This window comes from Cinclus cinclus, chromosome Z (assembly GCF_963662255.1).
Source record: "Cinclus cinclus chromosome Z, bCinCin1.1, whole genome shotgun sequence".
NCBI classification, from domain to species: Eukaryota; Metazoa; Chordata; class Aves; order Passeriformes; family Cinclidae; genus Cinclus; species Cinclus cinclus.
In genome coordinates this window covers 84,722,265-84,747,270 of record NC_085084.1, presented here as the reverse complement: position 1 = coordinate 84,747,270, position 25,006 = coordinate 84,722,265, and the positions used below count along the sequence as shown (strand labels likewise).

Below are 25,006 nucleotides of genomic sequence, written 5' to 3'. Positions count from 1 at the left end.
GGGCTTGAATTTGGGCTTCAGTTTGAGTCTTTGACTTATTTGGTCCAATTGCTGTTTTTTATGGAAAGTGGAATAGGGAAGAGGCACAGCAACTGTGAGTTGTTGGAATTTAGGAAAGAGATTGTGAGGAGGAACTGCCCAGTTTGGGGCTGAGCATCTCCAGTAAATCCCAGTCACCCTGGGCTTGAATTTGGGTTTAAATTTGGGCTGAGTCTTTGATTTACTTTGCCCAATTCCTGGTTTTATGGAAGGCGGAATAGGGAAGAGGCACAGCAACTGTGAGTTGTTGGAATTTAGGAAGGAGCCTGCGAGGAGGCAGTGCCCAGTGTGACCCCAGGGACGTGTGGGGCCCTTTGGGATGGGGTCTGGGTGGGACCTGGGGTCCCTGCTCCCTCCATCCCACACAGGCAGGTTGAGATGCCTGCGTAACTCGGGGGCTGGGATGCTCTGCTGACACGGGAACGGGAACCTGCGGTGCCTCTGGTCCCATCCCAGGGATTTATGGGCTGGCTGACATTTCTGGGGACGCCTAATTCCACGAGGAAAGGCTGAAATACGGACTTGGAGGAGCGGTTGAGCAAGCTGGGCCACATGGTTTTGTTTCCCTTCCCTTGGGAAAATTGGGGCTGATTGGGGGTTTTATTTACGCCGGAATTAATCGGGAGCAGGAGCAGCTTCACGAGGATGATTCCTTCCATTTGGGATGGGGCTTGGAGCGATGAGGTCCCTGCAACTGAGGGCTCACCTGATCCTATAAATACCATTTCCCAGTAAATCTGTGGGGTTTCTTTAATCCAAATCCCTCAAGTGTCATCCCGGTACTCTTTAACAACTAATCTAAAACATATTAATTCTGGTTAATGCTCCTCTCCACACAATGGCTTTTGTTTGGCTCCCGCTTGTGCTGTGTGTGAACTTCCTTCCAAGCTCCAGTTCCCAGCCTGAGCTCCAAAACCTCGCTCTGCCTTTGGGAACCCGGGGTTGGTTTTCCCATCCCTGGGGGGGGTTCTGCCCCTGCTGAGCTTCTGGAGCTGCTCAGGGGAGGAACCAGCTCATCCCTGGAGCTGGAACTCCAGACTGAGTGTGGATGGATGTGGTTTGCCATGGCAGGAAATTCCAGCCTGGGATGGGGCAGCGGGATGGGACCTTCCCAATCCAGCATTCCCAGATCTGAGACCCCAGCTGCCCCTCAGAGCTCCTTCCCAGCTGTGCACAGAGTCTGGGGTTTTGTGCAGGATTGATCCCTGCACACACAGCAGGATATTGTGAGTGCCCAGAGGAAGGAAATTCCCAAAACCTCGGAAATGAGGCACGTCCTGCTGTTATTTCTTGTGCTCGGATCCCAGGGGACACACACAGAGCCCATCGTGGGGCCCAGGCCTGGCCCAGCAGGTTTTATTTCGGTTTCTATCGGGTTTTATTTATGCCGAGTTTGGGTTTGTACGCGCTGCTCTGAAGGATTCCATCTGGAGCACCCGTGGGCTGTGTCAGGGAATTGTTCCTGTGAAATCATGGAAAGGTTGGGGTGGGAGCACCTCCCACTACCCCAGGCCGCCCCAAGCCCTGTCCAGCCGGGCCACGAACTCTTCAAACACTTTGCCATGGGATACATCCAGCTCCTGGGATCACTTTTCCTTTTGGGAAGGTGTGAAGGGAAGGCAGCCACACCCCTTAAACCACACCTGGGGAGTCCAAGCGTAGCAGAAACCGAGCCTAAGGTCATCCTACAGCCAGCAGTGACAGAGGCTGGGAATTGAGAGTCAGCTCTTCCCGTTCCCATTCCCGTTCCCGTTCCCGAGGCTGCTCTGTGTTTTCTTGCCCTGCAGTAGCTGAAGGGATCCGGGGTTAAACAGTCTTTCATGCAGCGAAATGAAGTGGAATTTAAAGATGTGTATCCTAAATAAAAGGCTTCCCCTCGGCACGTTGATGGATCTCTGCAGCAGGTTTAAAACCTCTGGATTAAAGAGCGGCCTGGGAAGGAAAAGCAGGGCGGGTTAAAGCGTATCCCAAACCTCAGCCTGTGTTTGTAGCGGGGTTTCGTTACCGGAGGTGAGGCAGGTCGCTGGGCCGGCCCCCAAACTCGGGCCACTTCTCCCTTTGCCAGGCACTAATTCTGGGATTGGCAGGGCGCTGGGAAGCCGTTGCCTTCCCTCACCTTCCCAGCGCTGCTGGGAGAGCAGGCACGAACTGGGTTTTCCGGGGCTCGGCGCGCGCGTTCTCGCTGTGTCGTCGTGTTCGGGGTCACGGGAGGTGCCCGAAGGGGCTCCGGGAGAGGGGCTGGGCACGGGCGCAGGGCAGGAGTTGCTTCCCTGCCCGGAGGGAGGGATCCCCCAGCGGAACGCTGAGTACAACCCTGTGGGCAGCCGGAGGTTCGCAGCATTCCCAACTCCTACGGGGGCCGTAGGATTTTGGGGTGGTTTGGGACGGACGCGTTCCCCTAGTCCAGGCTGCTCCAGCGCTCGCAGGGGTGGAGAACGCACGGCTTTAGGTGCCCGTGTGAATAAAAACTGGTCTTAGATTTCCGGCCTAAATTAAAATGGCTTTATCTGGGGGCAGAAGCGGCTCAAGACTGGAACGAAACAGCAACTGGGATCGAAAAAACCCCTTCCAGCTGCTTCCGTGCTGTTTGTCCCTTCTCATTAAACCCATCCCTCTTTGTTTACTCGCTTCTAAACATGGATAATTAAAATAAATTGGGCCTTGGAAATCCCCTCCAGTGCTGCCAAGGCCCCGGTGGGAGAACGGCAGGGATGGAGTTGGGGTTTTGGGATGGAACTGGGAGGGACTGGGCTGCAATTCCCAGAGGAGCTGCCCCTGCATTCCTGCAAGTGTCCCAGGCTGGGTGGGACAGTGAAATGACACGGTCCTTGAACTCCCTTCCAATCCAAAGTGTTGCAGGATTTTAGGATTTTCGTAGGGGAAAAGGAGTGATGGATTAAACCACCCTCACATTCCTGGCCGTGCTGATGCTTTTCCTGATGGGAAAACCTGCCCCAGGTGCGCAGGGAGGCCGTGGAGGTGCAGGACAGAGTCCTCAAAGTGCTCTGGAATCAAAAGCAGGAGGGAGCAAAGGCCCCGATTCCTTGGGGTGGGAAAGTTTCCCTGCCATATGTTTGGAACGGAGCGGCTGTCCCAAATGCCAAGACGTGTTAAAGGATAGCTGGGTGTCTGGAGATGATCGTCCCACATTTCCAGCTTTGTTGGAAGTCTGCTGCGGGCTGGGAATCTGTTGTGGAGCTGGGATATAAAAATATCCCCATTCCCATGATCCCGGGGACAGCAATCCGCAGTTATCCGCGCTGGGGTAAACCAGGATGTGCTGGCCCCGGCCATCTCCCAGCGGCTCAGCCGGGAGAAATCCCAGAATCCTCGGAGCTTTGGGGAAGCTCTGGGCCGGGCTCAGCGCGGCGAATGCTGAGAGCTGCCCCGGGCCGTGCGGGAAAATCCCGGCGGGATTCAAGAGGAGCTGCGTGGAAAATGGGAAGGCTGCAGCTCTGGAGCTCGGGTTTGGTTTGCATCGCTGAGTGACGGGGACAAATACTGCGGCGGGGTCCTGCGACACGTTCCGGGGAGAGGGATGGGGCGGAATTCCTCCTTGCGTGCCGGAGGGATGTAATTTATTCCTTTCAGAGACACTCGTAAGGATAATTTAGTTCTTAATGACCCGTCGGCTGCAGAAGTACAGAATGTGCTCCAAACACCTTGGAGAAAGCCAGGGCCTCTTTCCCAGCTGGAATTGCAGCTCTCTGATGAGCAGCACGACTTGAGGGATGATGTAAAACCAAAAAAAAAAAGACCCAAACTCGTTCTTAGTGCATCCGGGGGGGGCGAGACACAGAGCCACTTCCATCTTCCACTTCCAGGTGGTTTTTCTTTGGCTTTTTCTTAGTTTTAATGAGGAGTTGTTCCTTCTGGAAGTTTCTGCGGAGCAGATGGGCAGGTTGAAAGGGAGCAGATGCTGCCGGAGCAAAGGGCAGAGCTCCGAGGTAGGAGATGAAGGAACCTTCAAGGGGCTCCCGCTCCGCGAGCTTCCCGCGGAAAATCAAAGGGAATCCAGCCCTGGCACAGCCTTCAGGGGCTGCACTCGTGGCTCAGCTGCTCCCAGGAGAGAGGAGGTTTTCCAAAAGTGCCAGAGAAACGCTCGGCCGGGGGAGCTGTGGTGTCCCAAGAAGTTCTGGGCTCGGGGCCGGGCAAGGAGCGGCCGTGCAGGCGTTCTGCTACATTTGGGATTGGTTTGGAACGGGCTGTGGGGGTGCTTCCATCCCTGGAAGTGTCCACGGACAGCCTGGGCAGGGCCCTGGTGGGACGGGAGAGTCCCTAGCATCCCAAACCGTTCTGAGCCAGGATACTCTGCTTGGAGATCGCTGTTGTCCTGTAAGGAATGCCTGAGGAGGGGAATGAAATCCTAAGGAATTCCTTGGGTTGGGTGGGATGGGATAATCCCTAACATCCCTTCTCCCAACCCAAACCGTTCTGGGACTGACGATTCCATGTGGAGTTCACTGTTACCCTGTAAGAAATGTCTGAGGAGGGGAATGAAATCCTAAGGAATTCCTTGGGTTGGGATGCATGGGATAATCCCTAACATCCCTTCTCCCAACCCAAACCGTTCTGTTTGGAGTTCACTGTTATCCTGTGAGATTCCCACCTGCTTCCCCCCTATTGTCAGTGCAGAGCAAGGGAATATGAGATTATTCCAGCCTGGAATTCTGTGCTGGAATGATTTTCCCTTCCACATCCAGCAGTATTTTTTTGTTCGTAGCATCATCCCAGTGTTTTCTTCAGAACATCCTGATGTCCCTGTCCGGCTGTCCGAACTGCAGAAACGTGGGAATTCATTCCATTTATTTATTCAATTTATTTATTGTGAGGCTCAGCGCAGATTTGTCCCAGCGAAGGGAACAAAAGCGGAGAACTTTTGGCATCTCGGCCCACTCCGGCAACCTCTGGGCCGGAAGGGATTTTCAGGATATCCCAGGCTGACCCAAGCCTGGCCTTGGACACTGCAGGGAGCGAAACCTCACCTGCTGGTTCTAGAAAAGGGAGTTCAAGCTGCCGTGACGGGACGGAGCAGCTCGGAGGGAGCTCGGGCCGTGCCGCGCACGCTCCGTGCCGCGGGCAATCGGGAGGACGCCGGCCACGGTGGGCTGGGCCCCAGTGGAGCAGAGCAAGGGAGTTCTTCTCTGGGGAGCAGCCCGGGTTTGTTGGCTGCTGTTTCACGCTGCTGTCTCCCGTTGCACCTGGGAGCGCTGGAAATCCAGGCAGACAACGAAAATGGTTGTTAACTCCTCCACCAGAGAATCGTCCACGTGCTCGAGGCCTCGGCGCCGTGCTCCTTCCTCACCGTCGCCTCCTGCCCCTTGTTCCGGGCTTCTCCTCTCGTGTCCTGGTGATATTTACAGCGAAACCTTCAAAAAAGAGATTGGATCGCCGACGTGCCTTTTAAATTTTCCAGTCCTTTAGCTTATCGGATATCCAGGTTTCTTCTTCCCTTGATCTTCCTCTTTAATCCTCCTTCTGTGTTTTGTTGAGCTTGGTTTTTTCATGTAGTTTTTCAACCTAATGCTCGGATAAATCCGAGTTCTTTTGAAGAGCAGAACAGCAGGAAAGGTCTCCATCCACCAACCAGGACTGTTGAAATTAATTGGGATTAGCAGGCCCAGCTGAAGGTGTTTTGGGAAGCAGCAATCCCAAAATGTCTGTTTATCATGCTGGAATAGGAGAACAACAATCAGCAGGCTCCCTTTTGACAGAATTCCCGTAAAATTTGGGATTTATTGCTCCAGCTTGCCCAGAGAAGCTGTGGATGCTGAAGAGAATTCCCAAATTTCCCTGTGACAGGATCTCTCCCGGCCTCGATCCTGAACAGAATTCCCAAATTACCCTGTGACAGGATCTCTCCCGGCCTCGATCCTGAACAGAATTCCCAAATTACCCTGTGACAGGATCTCTCCCGGCCTCGATCCTGAACAGAATTCCCAAATTTCCCTGTGACAGGATCTCTCCCGGCCTCGATCCTGAACAGAATTCCCAAATTTCCCTGTGACAGGATCTCTCCCGGCCTCGATCCTGAACAGAATTCCCAAATTTCCCTGTGACAGGATCTCTCCCGGCCTCGCCAGCGATTCCCTGGCCGTGTGAGACTCTCGATATCCCAGCTGGAAATCCAGGATGCTGTGAGAATCCTGCTGTGCTCTGGGTCTGTTTTCTCCCACTTTTCTCCCCTCCGGAGCTCAGCTCAAACCGGAGTGGTTCCAACTCCATGCTGGAATTGGATAATCCAGCCTTCCTTGAGGAAGATCCTGGGAAGAATTACAGCTGGAGCCGCCTTCCCTGGCGATCCCCAAAGATTGTTTAATGAGAACTAAAGGGCCTTTTTCCAATTACCAGGGAATAACTGGATTAAGTCCCTGGGTTATGTCAACCTGCTCGGATTTGATTAGGGAGAAAGAAATGGATTTGTCCGTCAGGGTTACTTCGTTAGGGCTCCTCGGTGATGCTTCCCAGAGAATCGGGAGCCGTCGGCACTTTTGGGGTGAAATGTCAGGGAAATGGGGACGTCCAGCACGAATCCTGGCTTTGTGGGAAGTCCCTTTTCTGGGGGAGGGCAATCCCACCCCGGAGAATCCCCATCCCTGACTGGAGCACCCTCGGTGTCCCACTCATCCCAAAAATCCCTTCCAGCCCCAGGTGTCCCACTCACTCATCCCAAAAATCCCTTCCAGCCCCAGGTGTCCCACTCACTCATCTCAAAAATCCCTTCCAACCCCGGTGTCCGGCTCATCCCAAAAATCCCTTCCAGCCCCAGATGTCCCGCTCATCCCAAAAATCCCTTCCAGCCCCGGTGTCCCGCTCATCCCAAAAATCCCTTCCAGCCCCGGTGTCCCGCTCATCCCAAAAATCCCTTCCAGCCCTGGTGTCCCGCTCATCCCAAAAATCCCTTCCAGCCCTGGTGTCCCGCTCATCCCAAAAATCCCTTCCAGCTCCAGGTGTCCCGCTCATCCCAAAAATCCCTTCCAGCTCCAGGTGTCCCGCTCATCCCAAAAATCCCTTCCAGCCCGAGCCATTCCCTGGATTCTCGGATTTCTCTCCTCCCCCCATCGCTAAGAGTGGACACCGGGCTGTGTTCTGGATTTTGGGAGCTCTGCCCATCAGAACCACAGGGATAATATCCCATAATTTTGAGCAGGAGATGGATCGGGGCTCCCCAGAGTTAATTGCCTGTTACATAACACAACTGATTTTAAAAAATCTGCCTAATTAACCTAATGGAATGGTTGATCGGATCTGTCAGGTGAATGATCCACAGTTTCTTTCCCCCCCCCTTTTTTTTTTTTTTTCTTTTTTTTCCTGGAGCTTAATTAAATATTTACCTCCGAGTGTCTCGTGCTATTAACGTGTTCATCTGTTATGGAGAGAGCAGAATCCTTAATTGGGGGGAAGAATTAAACTCTGTGGACGTGTCAGGTTTAGGATCTTGGAAATTCCCCGGATTTCGAGTTCTCGTGCCCTCCTCTGATCCTAAAACCTGCGTGGGTCAAACCTAAAAAGAGAACGGATTTAAGCAGGGAAGTTTCCTAGACCGGGTGGGGGGATGGCGCTTCCAGTCCTCCCCATCCCAAAACCATTCCGTGAAAAATGGAGGAGCAAACCTGGCGATGGGCAGAATTTTGGGATTTGGGAAGGACGGGAGCTGCTCCGCTGAAGTCGCTTTGGATCCATGCAGGAATTTTGCTGCTCCGCCCTGGGGATTCCTGAGGGTCCAGCTCCTTCCCGCCGTGAATTTCAATGAGCCCGTTTAAGCCGGGGGTTCCCGGCCTCTGCTTCTTAATTAAAGGCGCCGGGAGATTAATTGGAAGCGTTAATTTCCCAGTGCCCCTTACAAAAGGTGGGAATGATTTCCACGAAGCCTAAAGGAACTTTTTTGTCCCCAGATGTAGAAGACAGAACTAGCTCAGGGTCCTGGGGGAATGCAGGACATCTGAGTCCAGCCAGGGTAAGTAAAATCCTCACCTTTACCCCCCAGCCACGCTCCCCGCAGGTGGAAATGTCAAATCCTCCGCCCGGGAATTGGATTCTCCTTCCAATGGCTTCTTGGAGATGCTTTGGCTGTTCAAAGCTGAGCCTGGCTCTAAACTTGGCTCCGGGAGGAGCCGGGCGAGGCAGAGGCGGCCCTGCCCACGGGAGGAGACGATTCCAACCCAGACCATTCCGTGGTTTCTGGCAATATCAATTAACCGGCTCTCGACGGGCTCTGGCAGCCGCCTCCCAGGGTTTCTGCACTGGGATTTTTGGGGATTTTTTGGGGATTTTTGCCCAAGCTCCGAGCCAGGGCCGGGATTTGCATTCCCTGACCACCCCCGGCCGTTCCGCGGCCCCGCCGGAGAGGGGACGCCGGGCTGTCCCCGGAGCGGCCACGTCCCTGCCCGTCCCTCAGCCGCTGCAGCGAGGCCTTCAAACCCTGCTCCTTGTCCCCGGCGGAAATCTGGGGGATTTTAGCACACCCAGCCCTGCTCCAGGCTGGAATGGATCTCCCATCCTCCCCGTGCAGGAGCACAATTCCCTCGGGAGCTGCTCTCCGCCTCGGGTTTCTGTGGGATTCGTGAGACAGCTGGGCCCAGTCAGTTCAATTGTGCTTGTGGACACTCTATCCACATTTTTTCGACACCTTTTCCAGCAGCACAGCTGGATCCTCCCGAGCTGCTGCCAGCCTGGAGCAGCCCCACTTCCCATCTGGATCTTCCCAGCTCTGCCCTGGCTCCAGGCTGGCCACCAGCCCCACGGATGATTCCCTTTTCCGTTCCCTACGAACACAAGTGCCTTCCTCCTTATTTCACTTGGCTTCCATCGCTTCTCAGTCGTGTCTCCATTCACCCGAAGGGCGGCTGCAGGCCCTGGGATGGCGAGGAAGAGCAGTCTTCCTCCCCTCCTCATCCTCCGCCCGTGTCCTTTCCCAAAGGGGGTCCCTCATTTCCCCCCCCAGAGGAATCCCAGCACCTTTTCTTCTTCCGTGCTGCTTTGCATCCCTGACGTCATTCCCGCTTCCATCTGTCAGTTTGATTTTCCTGCCCTTTTTTTTTCCCCTTGACACTTGTATTGCTTCCGAGGGAAAAATGTTTTGAAAAGGAAATTGGGAATTGGCACACACCGATTATTTCTGCCTCCAAACCCCTGAATGAGGTGGGGAGATAGAAAGAAAAGGAGCACGAGCCTGCGAAGGATTCGGGAATTTGAATCGAGGCTGGGCATTAAGTGGCAGAATTATTCTGCAAACAGCCTGACCTCGCTTTTTCCTGCTGGAATGGAATTTCCACAGCGGGAGACCTGGTTCCTCCAGAGTCTTTCTTCCATGCTTTAAGCAGGAAAACTCTTGGGAAAAGGTTTTTGTGCTGCACAGAATTTCAGGAACATCATCCCAGGCCTCCATTCAGGATTCTCTTTCTGATGAGCTAAATATTGGGAACAGCACTAAAAACTCTCCAACCAAAAAAAAAAAAAAAAAAAAAAACCCAAACCCCCCCCCCCCCCCCAAAAAAAAAACAAAAACAAAAACCGAAAAACCAAACCATTGGAATGATGTTTCTTAGAGCAGGCTTCACATTGAGTAGAGAATTCTGGATTTTTGCTTGGGATAACGCCGTTCCGAGGTGTAAAACTGTGTTTTTTCCCAATTTCTTGCCAGAACTATGGAGATGGGACTCACTTTGACCACATGGCGAGCAGAGACCTCGGCTCACATGACAATCTCTCTCCTCCCTTTGTCAATTCCAGAATACAAAGTAAGAACATGGAATTTCCTCCCTCGTTGGGGTGGGGGAAGCGGGATCAGTGCGCTAGAAATAAAATCCAGGGGGGCTTCAAGCCCTCATCCTCCTTTTTTGGGCTTGGCGTGAGGGTGGGAACAGGGATTGGATTGGATCAATTTTCCGTTTTTCGAAGGTGTGGAAAACGTGCTGCGACGGTGTTGAGTATTTTCTGTCCATTTTACCCCGATTTTATCTATAACCGTGTTTTCGTGCTGCATTTGTGATGCAAAATTCGGTTGAGCTTTCTTCCCTTGGACACGCTCGGGAAGTTTTTGAAGTGCTGAGGAATAAACGGCAAAGGCAGCGGAGGAACAGAAGGCGGGGGACGCTGGGAATGTTGTCTGGGATGGCAGGGATCGTGCTGGAGGTGTTCAGCGCTCAGGGCCGGGTGGCACGCTGGGGATCCACGGTCCCGGAGATCTTTTCCAACTGGAACGATCCCAGGGCTCTGTACTGAAGGTGATTATTGAAGAGGGAGCCATCACTCCGTTCTTTAATTAAAGTGGAGTGATGAGTTTGATTCCAGTAAACAAACGATGTCAGAGCGTTGCTCGCGGCCAGGTTCCGCGAGCGAACCAAACTCTTGGAATCCTTGACGTCCTTGAGCCCCCTCCAAGGAAAACACGGAGCTGGGGCTGGGATGTTCCACGGCACGGCTCCAATGTTCACCCCTCAACCCCAAATACTGGGAGCTGTTGGACGCTGTTGGAGCTCGTAGCCGTCTGTCCGTCTGTCCGTCCGCGTTCCCGGCCAACGCGCGGTGACGAGTTTGGGAAAGGCCGAGAGATGCCAAGGAAAACACGGAAATTTTAACTGATGCCACGGTGGGGCTGACCTGCCCAGGTCAGCTTTTCCTGGACTTTGGGGGCTTTGGGAGGGTTCTCTGCCTCCTCTGCTCGCCGCCGCCTTCCTGAAAAATCTCTCTCCTGCTTTTGGCAGTTTGAAAGAAAAGGGTTTTATAAAAATGGGATTCCAGAGTTCCTGAGAAGGACTTTGGGAAGTTCCGGATGTTTCTGCATGCCCTCAGAGGGGTTTTCCCAGCTGTGGGAAGTGGGATGGGTGCAGCAGCACCCGGGGCTGGGACTGGGAGATCGTGGTGCCGTGTGGGGGTGGGAATAGCAACGGGAATAGGACCGGGAATGGGAATGGCAGTGGGAATGGGAGTAGAAATGGCAATGGGGTGGCAATGGCAATGGCAATGGGGTGGGAATGGCAGTGGGGTGGGAATGGCAATGGGGTGGGAATGGCAGTGACAATGGGGTGGGAATGGCAATGGCAATGGGGTGGGAATGGCAATGGGGTGGCAATGGCAGTGGGTTGGGAATGGCAGTGGGGTGGGAATGGCAGTGACAATGGGGTGGGAATGGCAGTGGGGTGGGAATGGCAATGGGGTGGGAATGGCAGTGACAATGGGGTGGGAATGGCAATGGCAATGGGGTGGGAATGGCAATGGGGTGGGAATGGCAATGGGGTGGGAATGGCAATGGGGTGGGAATGGCAATGGGGTGGCAATGGCAATGGCAATGGGGTGGGAATGGCAATGGGGTGGGAATGGCAATGGGGTGGGAATGGCAATGGGGTGGCAATGGCAATGGCAATGGGGTGGGAATGGCAATGGGGTGGGAATGGCAATGGGGTGGCAATGGCAATGGCAATGGGGTGGGAATGGCAATGGGGTGGCAATGGCAATGGCAATGGGGTGGGAATGGCAATGGCACTGGCAATGGCACTTCCAATGACAATGACAATAGCAATGGCGTGGGCGCTGGCAACGGGGTGGCAATGGGAACGGGAAGGGCAATGGGATGGCAGTGGGATGGCAATGGGAACGGGAATGGGAATGGGAAGGGGAATGGCAGCGGCACTTCCAATGGCAGTGGCCGTGACAATGTCACCGTCACCGGGAGGCCGTGCCCGGCCCCGTTCAGGCGGGACGCCGCGCTTGCGGGACGCCGGCGCGGGAATTTGGGATTTCGGGAGCAATCCGGACGCCGCGCCGGGCGAGGCCGCGCGGGGCTCCGTGCTGCCGCCTCCGGCTCCGCTTATTCCCGGTGCACCCCATCGTTCCCCTGCTCCTGGCACCGCTCCGCGCTCGCCCCAGGAAGGTCCCTGTGGCTGGGGGCCGGCACGTGGAGCGGGCGGAGCCTTTCCACGCTCCTCCTTCTGACCCAGAGCCTGCTCCAACTGGTTTGTACTGGTGCGTTCCGCTGCCTCGGGTGGACTCGCTCCCGACTGGAATTACCAAGGCCGGAAAAGAGAGCGCCGAGTCCAGCCAAGGCCACCACGAATCCGTGTCCCCGGGTCCGGCTCGTCACCGGCGGGAATGATTTCATCCCGCTCCCGTCATCTTCCAACAAGCTGGAAGCTGCTTTTAAACCCCGCCGAGCCTTTTCCTGCCAGGAAGAGCTCCGGGACGACTGGGATCGGGACGACTGGGATCGCCCTGCTCCGGACGATCCCTTCCGCGCGTCCGCGGTCGGGTGCGGGTTCTGTGGTGGCCTTGGGGCTCCTCTGGGAATATCCTGCTGTGCTCACAGCGGGACAGCCTCTGCTTCTTGGCGATCACCTTTGTGCTCCCGAGTGCTGCCGAGACCCCGAGTTCCACCCAGTGCTCCTTGGCTGCTCCGTGCCCCTTTTTAATGGGATTTTCCCCGTCTCGGGCCGAACGCGGCCACGGCCGACGCTTTTCATCCCGGCAGCTTTGATTCCGTTCCTGTTATTAAGAGGAGAGCTGGAATTTTTTGCAGATTAGTGAAGTTTACCCAACACAGCATTAAAAGGCCTCTCTTTCAATTGCTAAATTGTAAACATTTGGGATGAAATTTTCCATGCTGTGGATCTGACTCAGCCCGCTCCGTATTTTTTTAACCTTCTGCGGGAATGATTTCAACATTTCCTCAAATGGGATTACATTTCAGCCTGGCAGATTTGGGATTTTCTCCGTCAGTGTCTGGCACGGCGGGAACATTAATTCCTTTTCACACCACCTCTGTTGTGGCAGCTGCAAAGGGGACGCAGGGAAATGGCCCAAAACTGTCCAGGAATTTCAGGGATGGTTCTTGCAGCCACCTTGTGCTGCCTCCCCGACTCGTGGAGCCATGGAATGCTTTGGGATGGGAGGGGTTTTAGGGATTTTTCACGGGCAGGGACACCTTCCGCTCTCCCAGGCCGCTCCGAACCCCATCCACGCTGCCTTTGGACACTGGCAGGGACTCTCCATCCTTGGAGAAACCCCGAACCCACGCGATTTCCTGTGGAGCAGAGCCTTGAAAAACATTTCAGAAAAACGCTTCGTAGGAGGCACAAAAGGCAGAGATGTAAAAACTGCCGTTCCCAATCAAGAGTTAATGGATTTGTAAGTGCTGCCAGTCAGGATTCCGAGCTCGGCATTGAAAAAGAAATGACAAGGACATCTCCATTTCTTTGGGAAGCAGCAGCAGACGTATAAATAGAAACTGTCGACTGGAGAGGAGCCTTGAAATACGAGTTTGTCCTGCAGACTTTGCAGGGAAGTTTACATTCCTTGCCATTTGTGCTTGAAACGGCCCCGAGCGTCATCTCCGGGGGCACAGGGAGCAATTCCTGCCCGTAATCCCAGATTTCTGCCTGTAATCCCAGATTCCTGCCCCTAATCCCAGATTCCTGCCCCTAATCCCAGATTCCTGCCCCTAATCCCAGATGCCTGCCCGTAATCCCAGATTTCTGCCTGTAATCCCAGATTCCTGCCCCTAATCCCAGATTCCTGCCCTTAATCCCATATTCCTGCCCCTAATCCCAGATTCCTGCCCCTAATCCCAGATGCCTGCCCGTAATCACATATTCCTGCCCCTAATCCCAGGTTTCTGTCTGTAATCCCAGATTCCTGCCCCTAATCCCAGAATCCTGCCCTTAATCCAAGATTCCTGCCTGTAATCCCAGATTCCTGCCCCTAATCCCATATTCCTGCCCCTAATCCCAGACTTCTGTCTGTAATCCCAGATTCCTGCCCCTAATCCCAGATGTCTGCCCCTAATCCAAGATTCCAGCCCGTAATCCAAGATTCCTGCCCGTAATTCCAACCTCCCTCACACCGATCCACGGTCGGATTTTTTTTCCCCTAATTTCTATCTCCTGCCTAGAGGAGCAGTTTTCCCAGTAAAATCCGATGTCTTTTTTCCTTGGCTTTTCAAAATGCTTTTGTTGCTGTTTTGGGGACGGAGGGAATTTTGAGCTGCCAGCTGTTTGGGTATTTAGGGAAACCTGGAAGTGACTTCCTGAAAACATTCACCACGGAGAAGGAAGAACCCAATTTGTAAAATATGTTGGATTTGGGAAGCGAGAGGTGTCCCTGTCTGCGACGGGGTTGGAATAAAATGAACTCTAAAAAATCCCTTCCAACAGAAACGGTTCCGCGATTCGAAACAATCGTTTAAAAAAAAAAAAAAAAAAAACCCAAAAAACATCAACAACACAAAGAAATGCAAATCAGATTAAAAAAAAAAAAGAAGAAGAAGAAGGGGTGTTTAAGGATGAATTCCTGCTTTTTGGGGCTGAAGTTTTGTGGCTGAAGTGGCTGCAGCCCCTTAATGACTGCGTCACCCCGAGGTCCCGACGCTCCGCTCTTCGGGGGGATGCGGCTGGCTGCGGGCTGAGATTTGCATTACAGCTGGAAAATGGACATGTGGGAAAATCTGGGAAACAAAACAAATTTGGTGAATTAGTGGGTCATTTCCATAGGCAGTCACGCTCCGTTAAGCAGGGAAAAACAAAGGGTTTGTTATGCTCTTAGTTAAAGCCCAGAGTGTCCAACAAAGCCGAGTTTAATTAATAAGCATTCGCAGCCCGGCCCTGAAGTCTGAACTTCCCAGCGTGGAGAGATGGGGAATTAAAGGAGGAGTTAGATAAATAAAATCAACTTTTTGGGGGAGCTTCGGCTGGGTGGTGCTGGGGAAAGAGCCGGGAAGGGAGGGAGAGGGGGCCGAGCCCCAGCGCCCTTCCTCCCCTGCGGGCTTTTCCCTCCCCACCCAGCACTAAGGGTGGATCCGTCTCCCTCGCCAGATGCACAAAATCTTGGGGTTTTTTTCTGGGGGAATCAATCGCTTTTGGGTCGGGGGAGCTCGGATCCGAGGGGGAAGCAGCTCCAGGGGGATGCAGGGCTCCCAGGAAAGCACGGGAATTCTCCCCAAGCTCGTGCCGATAGATCCCCGTGGCCATATGGTCGGAATTAGGGGCAGCACCGGTTCTCACACCAGGCGAGGCAGCCGGGATCGGGGCCGGGCTTTGATCCCGGGACCACGTGAAATAAAAAAAAAAAAAAAACAACTCCGGAGCACGGAGTTAACAGGAACCAGCAGGACTTTAATTAGATTATATTCCTTTCTAAGTGAAATCAGACTATTCCCATTTAATCCTTTATCCCACAAACTTTTCCTGTGCAGCTGCTGGCTGAATATTTCCCAGTCCCAAAAATAAAAATGAAAAAAAAAAAAATAAAAAAAAAGGAGGGAAGCAAAACGTGGTGATTAAATGAGGGGAAGGAGAAAACGAGGCCGACAAAATAATTCCGGTTTTGCCGTTGCGTGCGTTTTTGTATTTCTCTTTGTATTTGGGGGAATTAGCTGGGAAAGACGGGCTGGATTAAAAATGAAAGGCGAGGAAGGAAATGGGGACTAAAAGATGTCAAACGCTGGATTTGGGGAAGGAAAGCAAAGGGAGAAAAGCAGGAGAGGGCCCGAGTTGAAGGTAAACAAGCGCGAGGGATTTGTCGCGACGCGGAAAGGGGAGGAGGCCAGGACGGGGAATTTTAGGACCTCTTAGAGCTGGGAAGGGGAATTTATTGACAGATGATGTAGACACTGCTAAAAAATAAATGGATTTTTCGCCTCAGTGTTCACAAAAGAGGACGGGGAACAGATGCCAGAATCGGCTCTAAATTTCCCAGGAGAGAAGCAAGAAATATTGAAGGAAATAGGGATTATTCGAGACTGGGTGATGGCAGGGCGGGTGAGTCTCAGTGCCCGGATTAAAGCAGAGAGGAGCCATCCCAGGAAGGGTAAATAAAGAAAGGAAGGTGGATGTCACGTTCCCAGGGACGAACACCCGGCCCTGCGCCTCGTGGCCGTGCCCGGCCAGGAACTGGGGGCTTAAAATCCCTCGGGAATTCAGCGTGGAGCACGAGCAGGGCCTGGGTCAGCCCACAGCTCTCAGACTGAGTGTTTGAGCCAGGTTTAGGCCAGGCCTAGATGGATCTAGACTGGGTTTGGGGGTTTAAAATCCCTCTGGAGCACGAGCAGGGCCTGGGTCAGCCCAGAGCTCTCAGCCTGAGTGCTGGAGCCGGGTTTAGGCCAGGCCTAGATGGATCTAGACTGGGTTTGGGGGTTTAAAATCCCTCTGGAGCACAATCAGAGCCTGGGTCAGCCCAGAGCTCTCAGCCTGAGTGCTGGAGCCGGGTTTAGGCCAGGCCTAGATGGATCTAGACTGGGTTTGGGGGTTTAAAATCCCTCTGGAGCACAATCAGAGCCTGGGTCAGCCCACAGCTCTCAGCCTGAGTGCTGGAGCCGGGTTTAGGCCAGGCCCAGAGCTGCCCTCGTTCCCCCATCCCCGAGGACAGCCGGGAAATTCCGGATGTTCCCGGTAAACCTGAGCCCCAGCTGCCTGTCCCCACTGCCCCGTGCCGTCGTTCCCACTGGGATCTGCTGGATGCGCTCCCCCCGGCCGAGCTTTCCTGGGCCCGGCTTTGATCCCGAGTTCCACGTGGGCCGGTTTTGATGCCCCGCGCCGCGCTGCCGTCGCCCCCCGGGCTCATGTGGCGCACACCTGGAGAGCTTTGGGAAGGACTGGTCTTGGAGGAGCCTCCCCTCCCCGCTTCCCTCCTTGCCACGTTCTTCCTCCGTGCCGTAATGGGATTTGCAGAGGGGACGGAGCGAGGGCAGCGAGCTGTACGGGGAAAGAGGGAGCAGGAAATGCAGCGTGGCTGGGTGGGTGCGGGCAGCGGAACGCTCCGCGCGGGTCTGTCCAGCTGGGAAACCTGCCGGCTGTCCCTAGAGCCGAGGGTCCGTGGGATTCGTCGTCCTCGCGATCCCGCGGGGCTTTGGGATGGTTGGGATTGGAAAAAGGGCTTTGGGGTGGTGGATCAGCAGCTCCGTGTTGGAGTGCGGACTCAAAGAGTCGCTGCGTGGAGAGGGAGAGCGGGAGGAGAGGGAAGGCGTGCTGGGGGAAGCGTTCCTCAGGGAGAGGCCGTGAGATTATTCCAGGTGAATCAGGGAATCCTAAAACGGCCTGGCTTGGCAGGGATTTTAGGGATCACGGGCACCTCCCAGCCTCCCGGGTTCCTCCCGGGATGGGATACGCACAGCTCCCCGCTCAGAGGATCGAGGTGGGATCTCGGCACGCCTCAAACACGTCCGGAGCGCTTCTCCCGCCGACAGGGAGGGAGGGAGGAGGGCGGTGGGAACGGAGCGGAGCGGGGAGCTGGGCTCCGCCGGGCTGCAAATCCCAAAGGAGCGCTGGGAACACTCGTGCTCCCGCCGGGTCCCAGGCCTGGTGGGGACCGGCCCATCGCGAGCTGCCTGCGCTGACTTTGCTCGCTCTCCCTCCCGGGGCTTTCCTGGAGCTGAGGAGCTGAGATCCGTGTGGGAAGGTTGAGTCAAAGTCGAAGGGAAGAGTTCTGGCGCTCGCCGGAGATGTAATCCTGCCGCGGTGCTCGTCACCTTATTATTAGAGCCGTGTAAATCTGGCAAGGATTTGTGTTTGCCAAATATACCCTGGCCTACATCGGGGCTTATATTTGGAACCGGGGCCGGTTTTCACGCCTGTGCAGTCGGGAATTTTTGCCAGTTCGGAGAATAACAACAGGAAAGAGGATAATGAAGGGCAGAGGAGTCAGGAAAGGAGAAAACTCGGGATGGGAGGAAGCGGGCAGAGAGGACAAAGGAACACGGAGCACATTCCCCCTTCCCGGACATCTCCTTCCGTGTCCCTTTCGCGTCTCGGCGCTGCTCTTGGGAAGGAAATGGCTGCGCTCCCCCCGGGATGAGCTCAGGCACGTTGTCCAGGGCAGGGCTGGACTGAAATCCCAGCCGGGAGCTGCGGGAGCTCGGGTCCCCGGTGGGATCCTTCGTTCCCCGTCTCCCGTGGACGTGGGCGACGGCTGGAGCTCGATGCCGCAGCGAGCTTTGGATGGGATTCCTCTGGAATCTCGCGGGAACGGGAGAGCTGGGACAGAGGAGTCACGGGATTACGGGATGGGTTGGGTGGGAAGGATCATCCCAATCCCAATCCTGTGGGGTGGGGACACCTCCCGCATCCCAGTTTATCCCAGCCCGGGGCTGCCCGATGTTACTCCGGGATCCAGGGGAGAACTCCCGGCCTGGCTCCAGAATTCCCCCGGGGATTCTTTTTGGGCTTCTCCTCCACGGAGTTTTCCCAATTCTGGGATCTCATCAAAGGAGCCTCTCCATCTTTTTTCCCCCTGAGGCAAAGGGAGATCGTTCCCATCCTTGGGAAGGTGAGGCAGAGCAGCATCCACCCTTGCTCACCCATTTCCATCCGTGCCTCGTACGGAGAACTTCAGATCCCAGGAATTACCCGGGAAGGGGGGAGGAGATGGATGTTTTAGTGCCTTTGATCTGGAGCTGGAATCGCTTGGGCTTTGGGAAATTTCCTTTGAAAGGACCCCGGCGCTCACATCTGCTTCTTGTACCACAAAAAAAAAAAAAGAAAAAAGAAAAAGCTGGAGTGGGAGTTTATCCACTCAAATGTGTGGAAAATGAATCCTGGGCAACACCTCCAGCCAGGTGAGCGGGACAGAAAGTGACTCACAGCTTCTCCCAGGAAAATCAGGCGATCCATCATGAGCCTGCTTGGAAAAGCTGGAATTTTCATCTCACTGCCTTTCTGCGTTCCTTGAACCCTCCCCGAAATTCCACTTTTTCTTTCTATTATTAATGCAGCAGCTGTCGCAGCTCAGGCAGCTTCCAAAGGAGTGGCAGATTCGGGGGGAATAGGGAATTCTTTCAACTTGGGAAGCTTTTTTTTTTCTTTCTTTTTTTTTCTTTTTTTTTTTGGAATGTCTGGATGGGCAGCAGGTATCCCTGGATTCCTCCGTAGGGAATTTGATCCTCCATCTCTGTATTCCTGAAATTTCCCGAAGGTTTTCTCCAGGTTTATGTTCATGGCTTTTCCCTCTGTGGTTCTGTGGTCACCTGGATGATTCCTGAGGCTCTTCCCGATTTTTTTTTTTTTTTTTTTTTAGGGAAGGGTTGTGGCAGGTTTATCCATTTTGGGATTTGGGGAAAACTCCTGATCCCCGCAGCATTCCCTGTTCCCAGAACTCGGGAATGCAATGCCTGGAGCCCTTCCTGACCTCCTGCCCTCTGTCAGTGCTGGGAGAGCCCTTGGGGAATATTTTGGGATGTGATGGCCAGAGGGCATGGAGCTGCACGGCCCCAAAAATGGGGAGCTGGAAGGGAAAAGGGAAGAGGAGGGGAAAGGGAGAAAGGAAAAGGAGGGAAAATGAGGGAGAAGAGAGAAGGAGGGAAAAGGGAGGGGGGAAAAGGGAAAAGGGAGGAGGAGGGAAAAGGGAGAAGAGAGAGGGAGGGAAGGTAGAAGGGATAAGAAAGGGAAAAGGAAGGGAAGAGGGAAGGGAAGAGGGAAAGGGAAGGGAAGGGAAGAGGGAAGAGAAGGGAAGAGGGAAGAGAAGGGAAGAGGGAAGGGAAGGGAAGAGGGAAGGGAAGGGAAGGGAAGGGAAGGGAAGGGAAGGGAAGGGAAGGGAAGGGAAGGGAAGGGAAGGGAAGGGAAGGGAAGGGAAGGGAAGGGAAGGGAAGGGAAGGGAAGGGAAGGGAAGGGAAGGGAAGGGAAGGGAAGGGAAGGGAAGGGAAGGGAAGGGAAGGGAAGGGAAGGGAAGGGAAGGGAAGGGAAGGGAAGGGAAGGGAAGGGAAGGGAAGGGAAGGGAAGGGAAGGGAAGGGAAGGGAAGGGAAGGGAAGGGAAGGGAAGGGAAGGAATGGAAAGGAAAGGAAAGGAAAGGAAAGGAAAGGAAAGGAAAGGAAAGGAAAGGAAAGGAAAGGAAAGGAAAGGAAAGGAAAGGAAAGGAAAGGAAAGGAAAGGAAAGGAAAGGAAAGGAAAGGAAAGGAAAGGAAAGGAAAGGAAAGGCAAGGCAAGTTTCAGGAAAGGAAAGGAAAGGAAAGGAAAGGAAAGGAAAGGGGAGTCAGTGCTGGAGGGTGTGGGGCTGTGAGTGTGAGTGAGAGTGCGTGTGTGTGTGTCTGTGTGTGTGTGTGTCTGTCTGTGTGTGTCTGTCTGTCTGTGTGTGTCTGTGTGTGTGTCTGTCTGTCCGTGTGTGTGTCTGTCTGTCTGTCCGTGTGTGTGTCTGTCTGTCTGTGTGTGTCTGTGTGTGTGTCTGTCTGTCCGTGTGTGTGTCTGTCTGTCTGTGTGTGTCTGTCTGTCTGTGTGTGTCTGTGTGTGTGTGTGTGTCTGTCTGTCCGTGTGTGTGTCTGTCTGTCTGTGTGTGTCTGTCTGTCTGTGTGTGTCTGTGTGTGTGTGTCTGTCTGTCTGTCCGTGTGTGTGTCTGTCTGTCTGTGTGTGTCTGTGTGTGTGTCTGTCTGTCCGTGTGTGTGTCTGTCTGTCTGTGTGTGTCTGTCTGTCTCTCCATATGTCTGTGTGTGTGTCTGTCTGTCCGTGTGTGTGTCTGTCTGTCTGTGTGTGTCTGTCTGTCTCTCCATATGTCTGTGTGTCCGTCCGTGTGTCTGTGTCCGTGTGTCCGTGTGTGTGTGTGTCTGTGTGTCCATCCATGTGTCCGTGTGCGTGTGTGTGTCCGCGTGTCCATCCGTGTCCGTGTGTCCGTGTGCGTGTGTGTGTCCGCGTGTCCGTCCGTGTGTCTGTGTGTGTGACAGACTGTGAAATGGGGCGTTGTCGCGCGGCTGCGCCGCACCTGGGCCCTTCAGCTGTGATTGATCGGCTTGGCCATGTGGAATGGGCCCATCTGCTCCCGCTCCTCCTGCTCCTTCTCCCGGCCCCGCGCTCCCATCCCGGCCCATCCCGGCCCATCCCGGCCCATCCCGGCCCATCCCGGTCCCGCACCCCGGGGAGCTGCGATCCCCTCACGACCAGCCCGCAGCGGCTCTCGCTGCCGAGCGCCGCTCTCTTGTAGCGCGGCCAATACTTAATTAAAACCGCTGACATCATGGTGTTATAATTAAGCGTGGCATTAATTAAGCTGGAATAACGATTTTTTTTTTTTTTTTTTTTTTTTTTTATTAAGAGCTGTTGCGATTGTGGGAGCCGAAAAAAATAAATGTAAAAAAAGAAATACACCCCCAAAAGAAAAAAAAAAAAAAAAAGTGAAATAATTGGAGATGAAGGCGTCAGAAACGCGGCCCCGCGCTCCCGGAGCGGGACGGGAGCGGCGCCAGCGACGCCCGCCCGAAGTTTAGGGGAGCTGGGAGCGAGCTGTGGGGAAATTCGGGGCATTATTTCCCTTTTCCCTGCTTTTGGCTTTTTTTCCCCCCTTTTCCCCCAAAACTGCTGATCGGCTCCTGGCATTCTGATGGCTAATTATGCATCGGAGAGCTTCGACAGCTGCATTCATCATCATAAAATGTAATAATTAATGACATTCCAACAAAGAAAAATATGCAAATGAGAACTCATTAGCATTTTCATATTCAGCTTTGATAATGCTTTTGCTGACAAGGTTGTAATTAATGAAAATTCATGTCGCAGTCAGGAGATTGGATCGGTTTCATTCCGCTCACAATTCCCAAATGCTTGCATTATGGAAAATCGGCGGCTCTGCCAACTTTTTCAGGGAAGGGGAAAAAAAAAAACACACACACACACACACACACACACACACACACACACTAAAAGCACCAGATGCAAATGAAGGGGAGGGAGCCGTTAACTCCTTCCAGCCCTCCCAAAAAAAAAAAAAAAAAAAAATCAAAATTAAAATTAAAAAAAAATAAATAAAAGAGCAGCGAAGAAAAACAACCCTGATTTCCGTGCACCGGCAGGAATTTCAGGGAAACTTTTCCCCATTTTAATTCCCTTTGGTTCCCAGCACTGCTGTTCTCTCCCAGCTTTTATCTCAGGAACTCTGATTTTTTTTTTTTTTTTTTTTTAATGTATCCAATGATTTCCCCATCCCTGCTGCTGCCTCTCGGTTTGGGACAAAACCTCCAAAAATTACCCAATTCTCAGGGAAAAAAAAAAAAGAAAATCTCTCTTTTCCCTCCCCACTGTGAGTTTTCCCCAATAATTGGAATTTTTTAGGGATTTTGTGTCGTTCCCACTCAGAATCTGAATTTCTCTTTCGGTAGGAAAGCGCTGATGGGTTTGAACGAGCCGAGCTGATTTTTTGGGATAATTTCCTTCGGGATGGGCAGCATGCCCAGGCAGATGGTGTCATGGCACCTGTAAGCAATCGGAATAAATCCGTTCATCCCGAATTTTCTGGGATTTTTTTTTTTCATTCCCTTCTCCACACCACAACTGGGATTTTTTTTCCAAACCCTAAATCCACGGGTTTGGCCTCAGCCAAGTGTGGATGTGAAACGTTGGGATCGTTTTAATTTAAAATAAAAAACAAACTGGGAATGGGGTGGGATGAAAAAATAAAATCGATTTCCATTTGCAACATCCCAAGGAAGGCTTTCCATGAGGAAAAATAATTTTTTTGTTTGTTTGTTTTGCTCCTAAATTCATGGAAGTGCTTCCATCCTCTTCCACGGGAAAGATTTTCCACAGGGAATTCTGGCAGCACCAAACTTCATTAGGGGAAGCTCATTTGCATATTTCCCCCTTTTAATTGGCCCATTTGTCATCAATGCCAGTCGGGATCCATCTCCATGGGGTGGGGAATCCAGAATTCCCGGTGCCCGTGGAACTGGAGAACCCTCAGCAGTTCCAGGATCGGAGAGATTTGGGATCCTGGCAATGCCCAGAGCTGCTTCCAGAGATCCCAAAGTCACGGATTGGGATCGGGGAAATCTTTGGGATCGGCAGCGCCAGCCGCTCCCTTTCCATGTGGGGGTTTGGGGTTTGGGAATGGGGATTTGGGGTCTGGGGTTTGGGAATGGGGGTTTGGGAATGGGGTTTGGGAATGGGGGTTTGGGAATGGGGTTTGGGATCTGGGGTTTGGGAATGGGGGTTTGGGATCTGGGGTTTGGGAATGGGGGTTTGGGAATGGGGTTTGGGAATGGGGGTTTGGGAATGGGGTTTGGGATCTGGGGTATGGGAATGGGGGTTTGGGAATGGGGATTTGGGGTCTGGGGTTCGGGAATGGAGGTCTGGGGTTTGAGAATGGGGGTTTGGGGTTTGGGGTGACATTCCTGGTGGAACTCATCCCTAAGACTTTAGGAATGGGGATTTGAAAATGGGGATTTGGGAACGGGGACTTGGGAATGGGGATTTGAGAATGGGGACTTGGGAACGGGGGTTTGGGGATTTGGGAATGGGGATTTGGGAATGGGGTGACATCCCCATGGAACTCATCCCTAAGACTTTAGGAATGGGGATTTGGGAATGGGGATTTGGGAATGGGGATTTGGGAATGGGGTGACATTCCTGGTGGGACACGTTCCACTCTGCCCTCTGTGTCCGAGATCCTTATCCTCGTTATCCCCGTTTCCACGCTCGTGAGGAAGCTCGGTATCCCAGACCCAACGCGTAGAACCCCCTGGACCCGCGGCCCTGTCTCAACCCCTCGTTCCCGGCCGCGCGGAGCGGGGCGAGGGAAGCGCGGTCAGAATTCCCCGTAATTGTGATGCATTTCCCGAGCTCTCGGCGCGGCGCCGGCCCCGCTCCGGTGCCATATGGCCTCCCATGGAACATTGAGCTTGTCACAAATAATGGATTGTCCTGGACGCAGATCCGCGCTCCGGGCGCTCGGCTCCTTCCCCTCCTTTCGCTCCGGGCCGCGCCGCGAAGGATCGGGACGGAGCCGGGAAAAGGGGACGCGCTCCCGTCCCCCGCGCGGGCTGGGTGACCTCCTGGGAATTCTCCCCGTCGGATCCGTTTAAATCGGCCAAAGATCGGGAACGCAGAGCCCGGAGATCAAATCTCCCCGAGCTCGTGGCACCCGGGAATTCAGGGATAACGGCGTTCCAAAGAATAAAGAAAAAACGGGATGGGGCAGGGTAGGGATTGCCATCGAGGTTGTGGTTCTGGGATTTGTCTCTTTGGGGTTTCAGGGAAGCGCGTGGAGGCTGGGAGACCCCTCCTGCCATCCCAGGTTATTTACTCCATGGGATCCCGGGCCGGGAATTCCAGGTTATTCCATTGGATCCCGGGCCGGGAACTCCAAGTTATTCCATTGGATCCCGGGCCGGGAATTCCAGGTTATTCCACTGGATCCCGGGCCGGGAATTCCAGGTAATTCCTTCGGATCCCGTGCCGGGAATTCCAGGTTATTCCATTGGATCCCGGGCTGGGAATTCCAGGTTATTCCATTGGATCCCGGGCCGGGAAATCCAGGTTATTCCATTGGATCCCGGACTGGGAATTCCAGGTAATTCCACTGGATCCTGGACTGGGAATTCCAGGTTATTCCATTGGATCCCGGACTGGGAATTCCAGGTAATTCCACTGGATCCTGGACTGGGAATTCCAGGTTATTCCATTGGATCCCGGACTGGGAATTCCAGGTAATTCCACTGGATCCTGGACTGGGAATTCCAGGTTATTCTATTGGATCCCATGCTGGGAATTCCAGGTTATTCCATTGGATCCTGTGCCGAGAATTCCAGATTGTTCCATTGGATCCCGGGCTGGGAATTCCAGGTTGTTCCACTGGATCCCGGGCTGGGAATTCCAGGTAATTCCATTGGATCCCGGGCTGGGAATTCCAGGTTGTTCCACTGGATCCCGGGCTGGGAATCCCAGGAATTCCTTCCCTAGATGGCAGCTATCCCTATCAAGCCATTCCCTGCATTTCCGGTCCCTCTCCTTGTTCCAGGGGCTCTGAGAGCGGCTGTGCTGCCGCTCCGGGGACCCCAAAAAAAAATCCCAAAATAATTTGGGAAGCGTCGGTTGTCCCGTGGGAAGCCCATCTTGGGATCTGCTGGAATTGCTGAGGAGGGATAAGAGGGAATTTCATCTCTTTGGGCGTTAGCCACATCATCCCTGCTGTTTGATCCCAAATTTTGATCCCAAATTATTTATCTTTTTTTTTTTTTTTTTTTGTATGGTGAAAATGAGAACCGAAATCGACGTCTTGAAGGGGAAT

The 25,006-nt window shown here is 53.6% G+C and overlaps 1 protein-coding gene across 1 annotated transcript in view; it reads left to right on the top strand.

Moving 5' to 3' along the window:
• The window catches only part of TCF4 (transcription factor 4), a 145,471-nt gene that overhangs the window by 29,765 nt on the left and 90,700 nt on the right, over window positions 1–25,006 (top strand). The window contains 2 exon segments of the mRNA XM_062513990.1: window positions 7,935–7,996; window positions 9,683–9,779. Of these exon segments, the coding sequence (XP_062369974.1) occupies window positions 7,935–7,996; window positions 9,683–9,779 (159 nt within the window).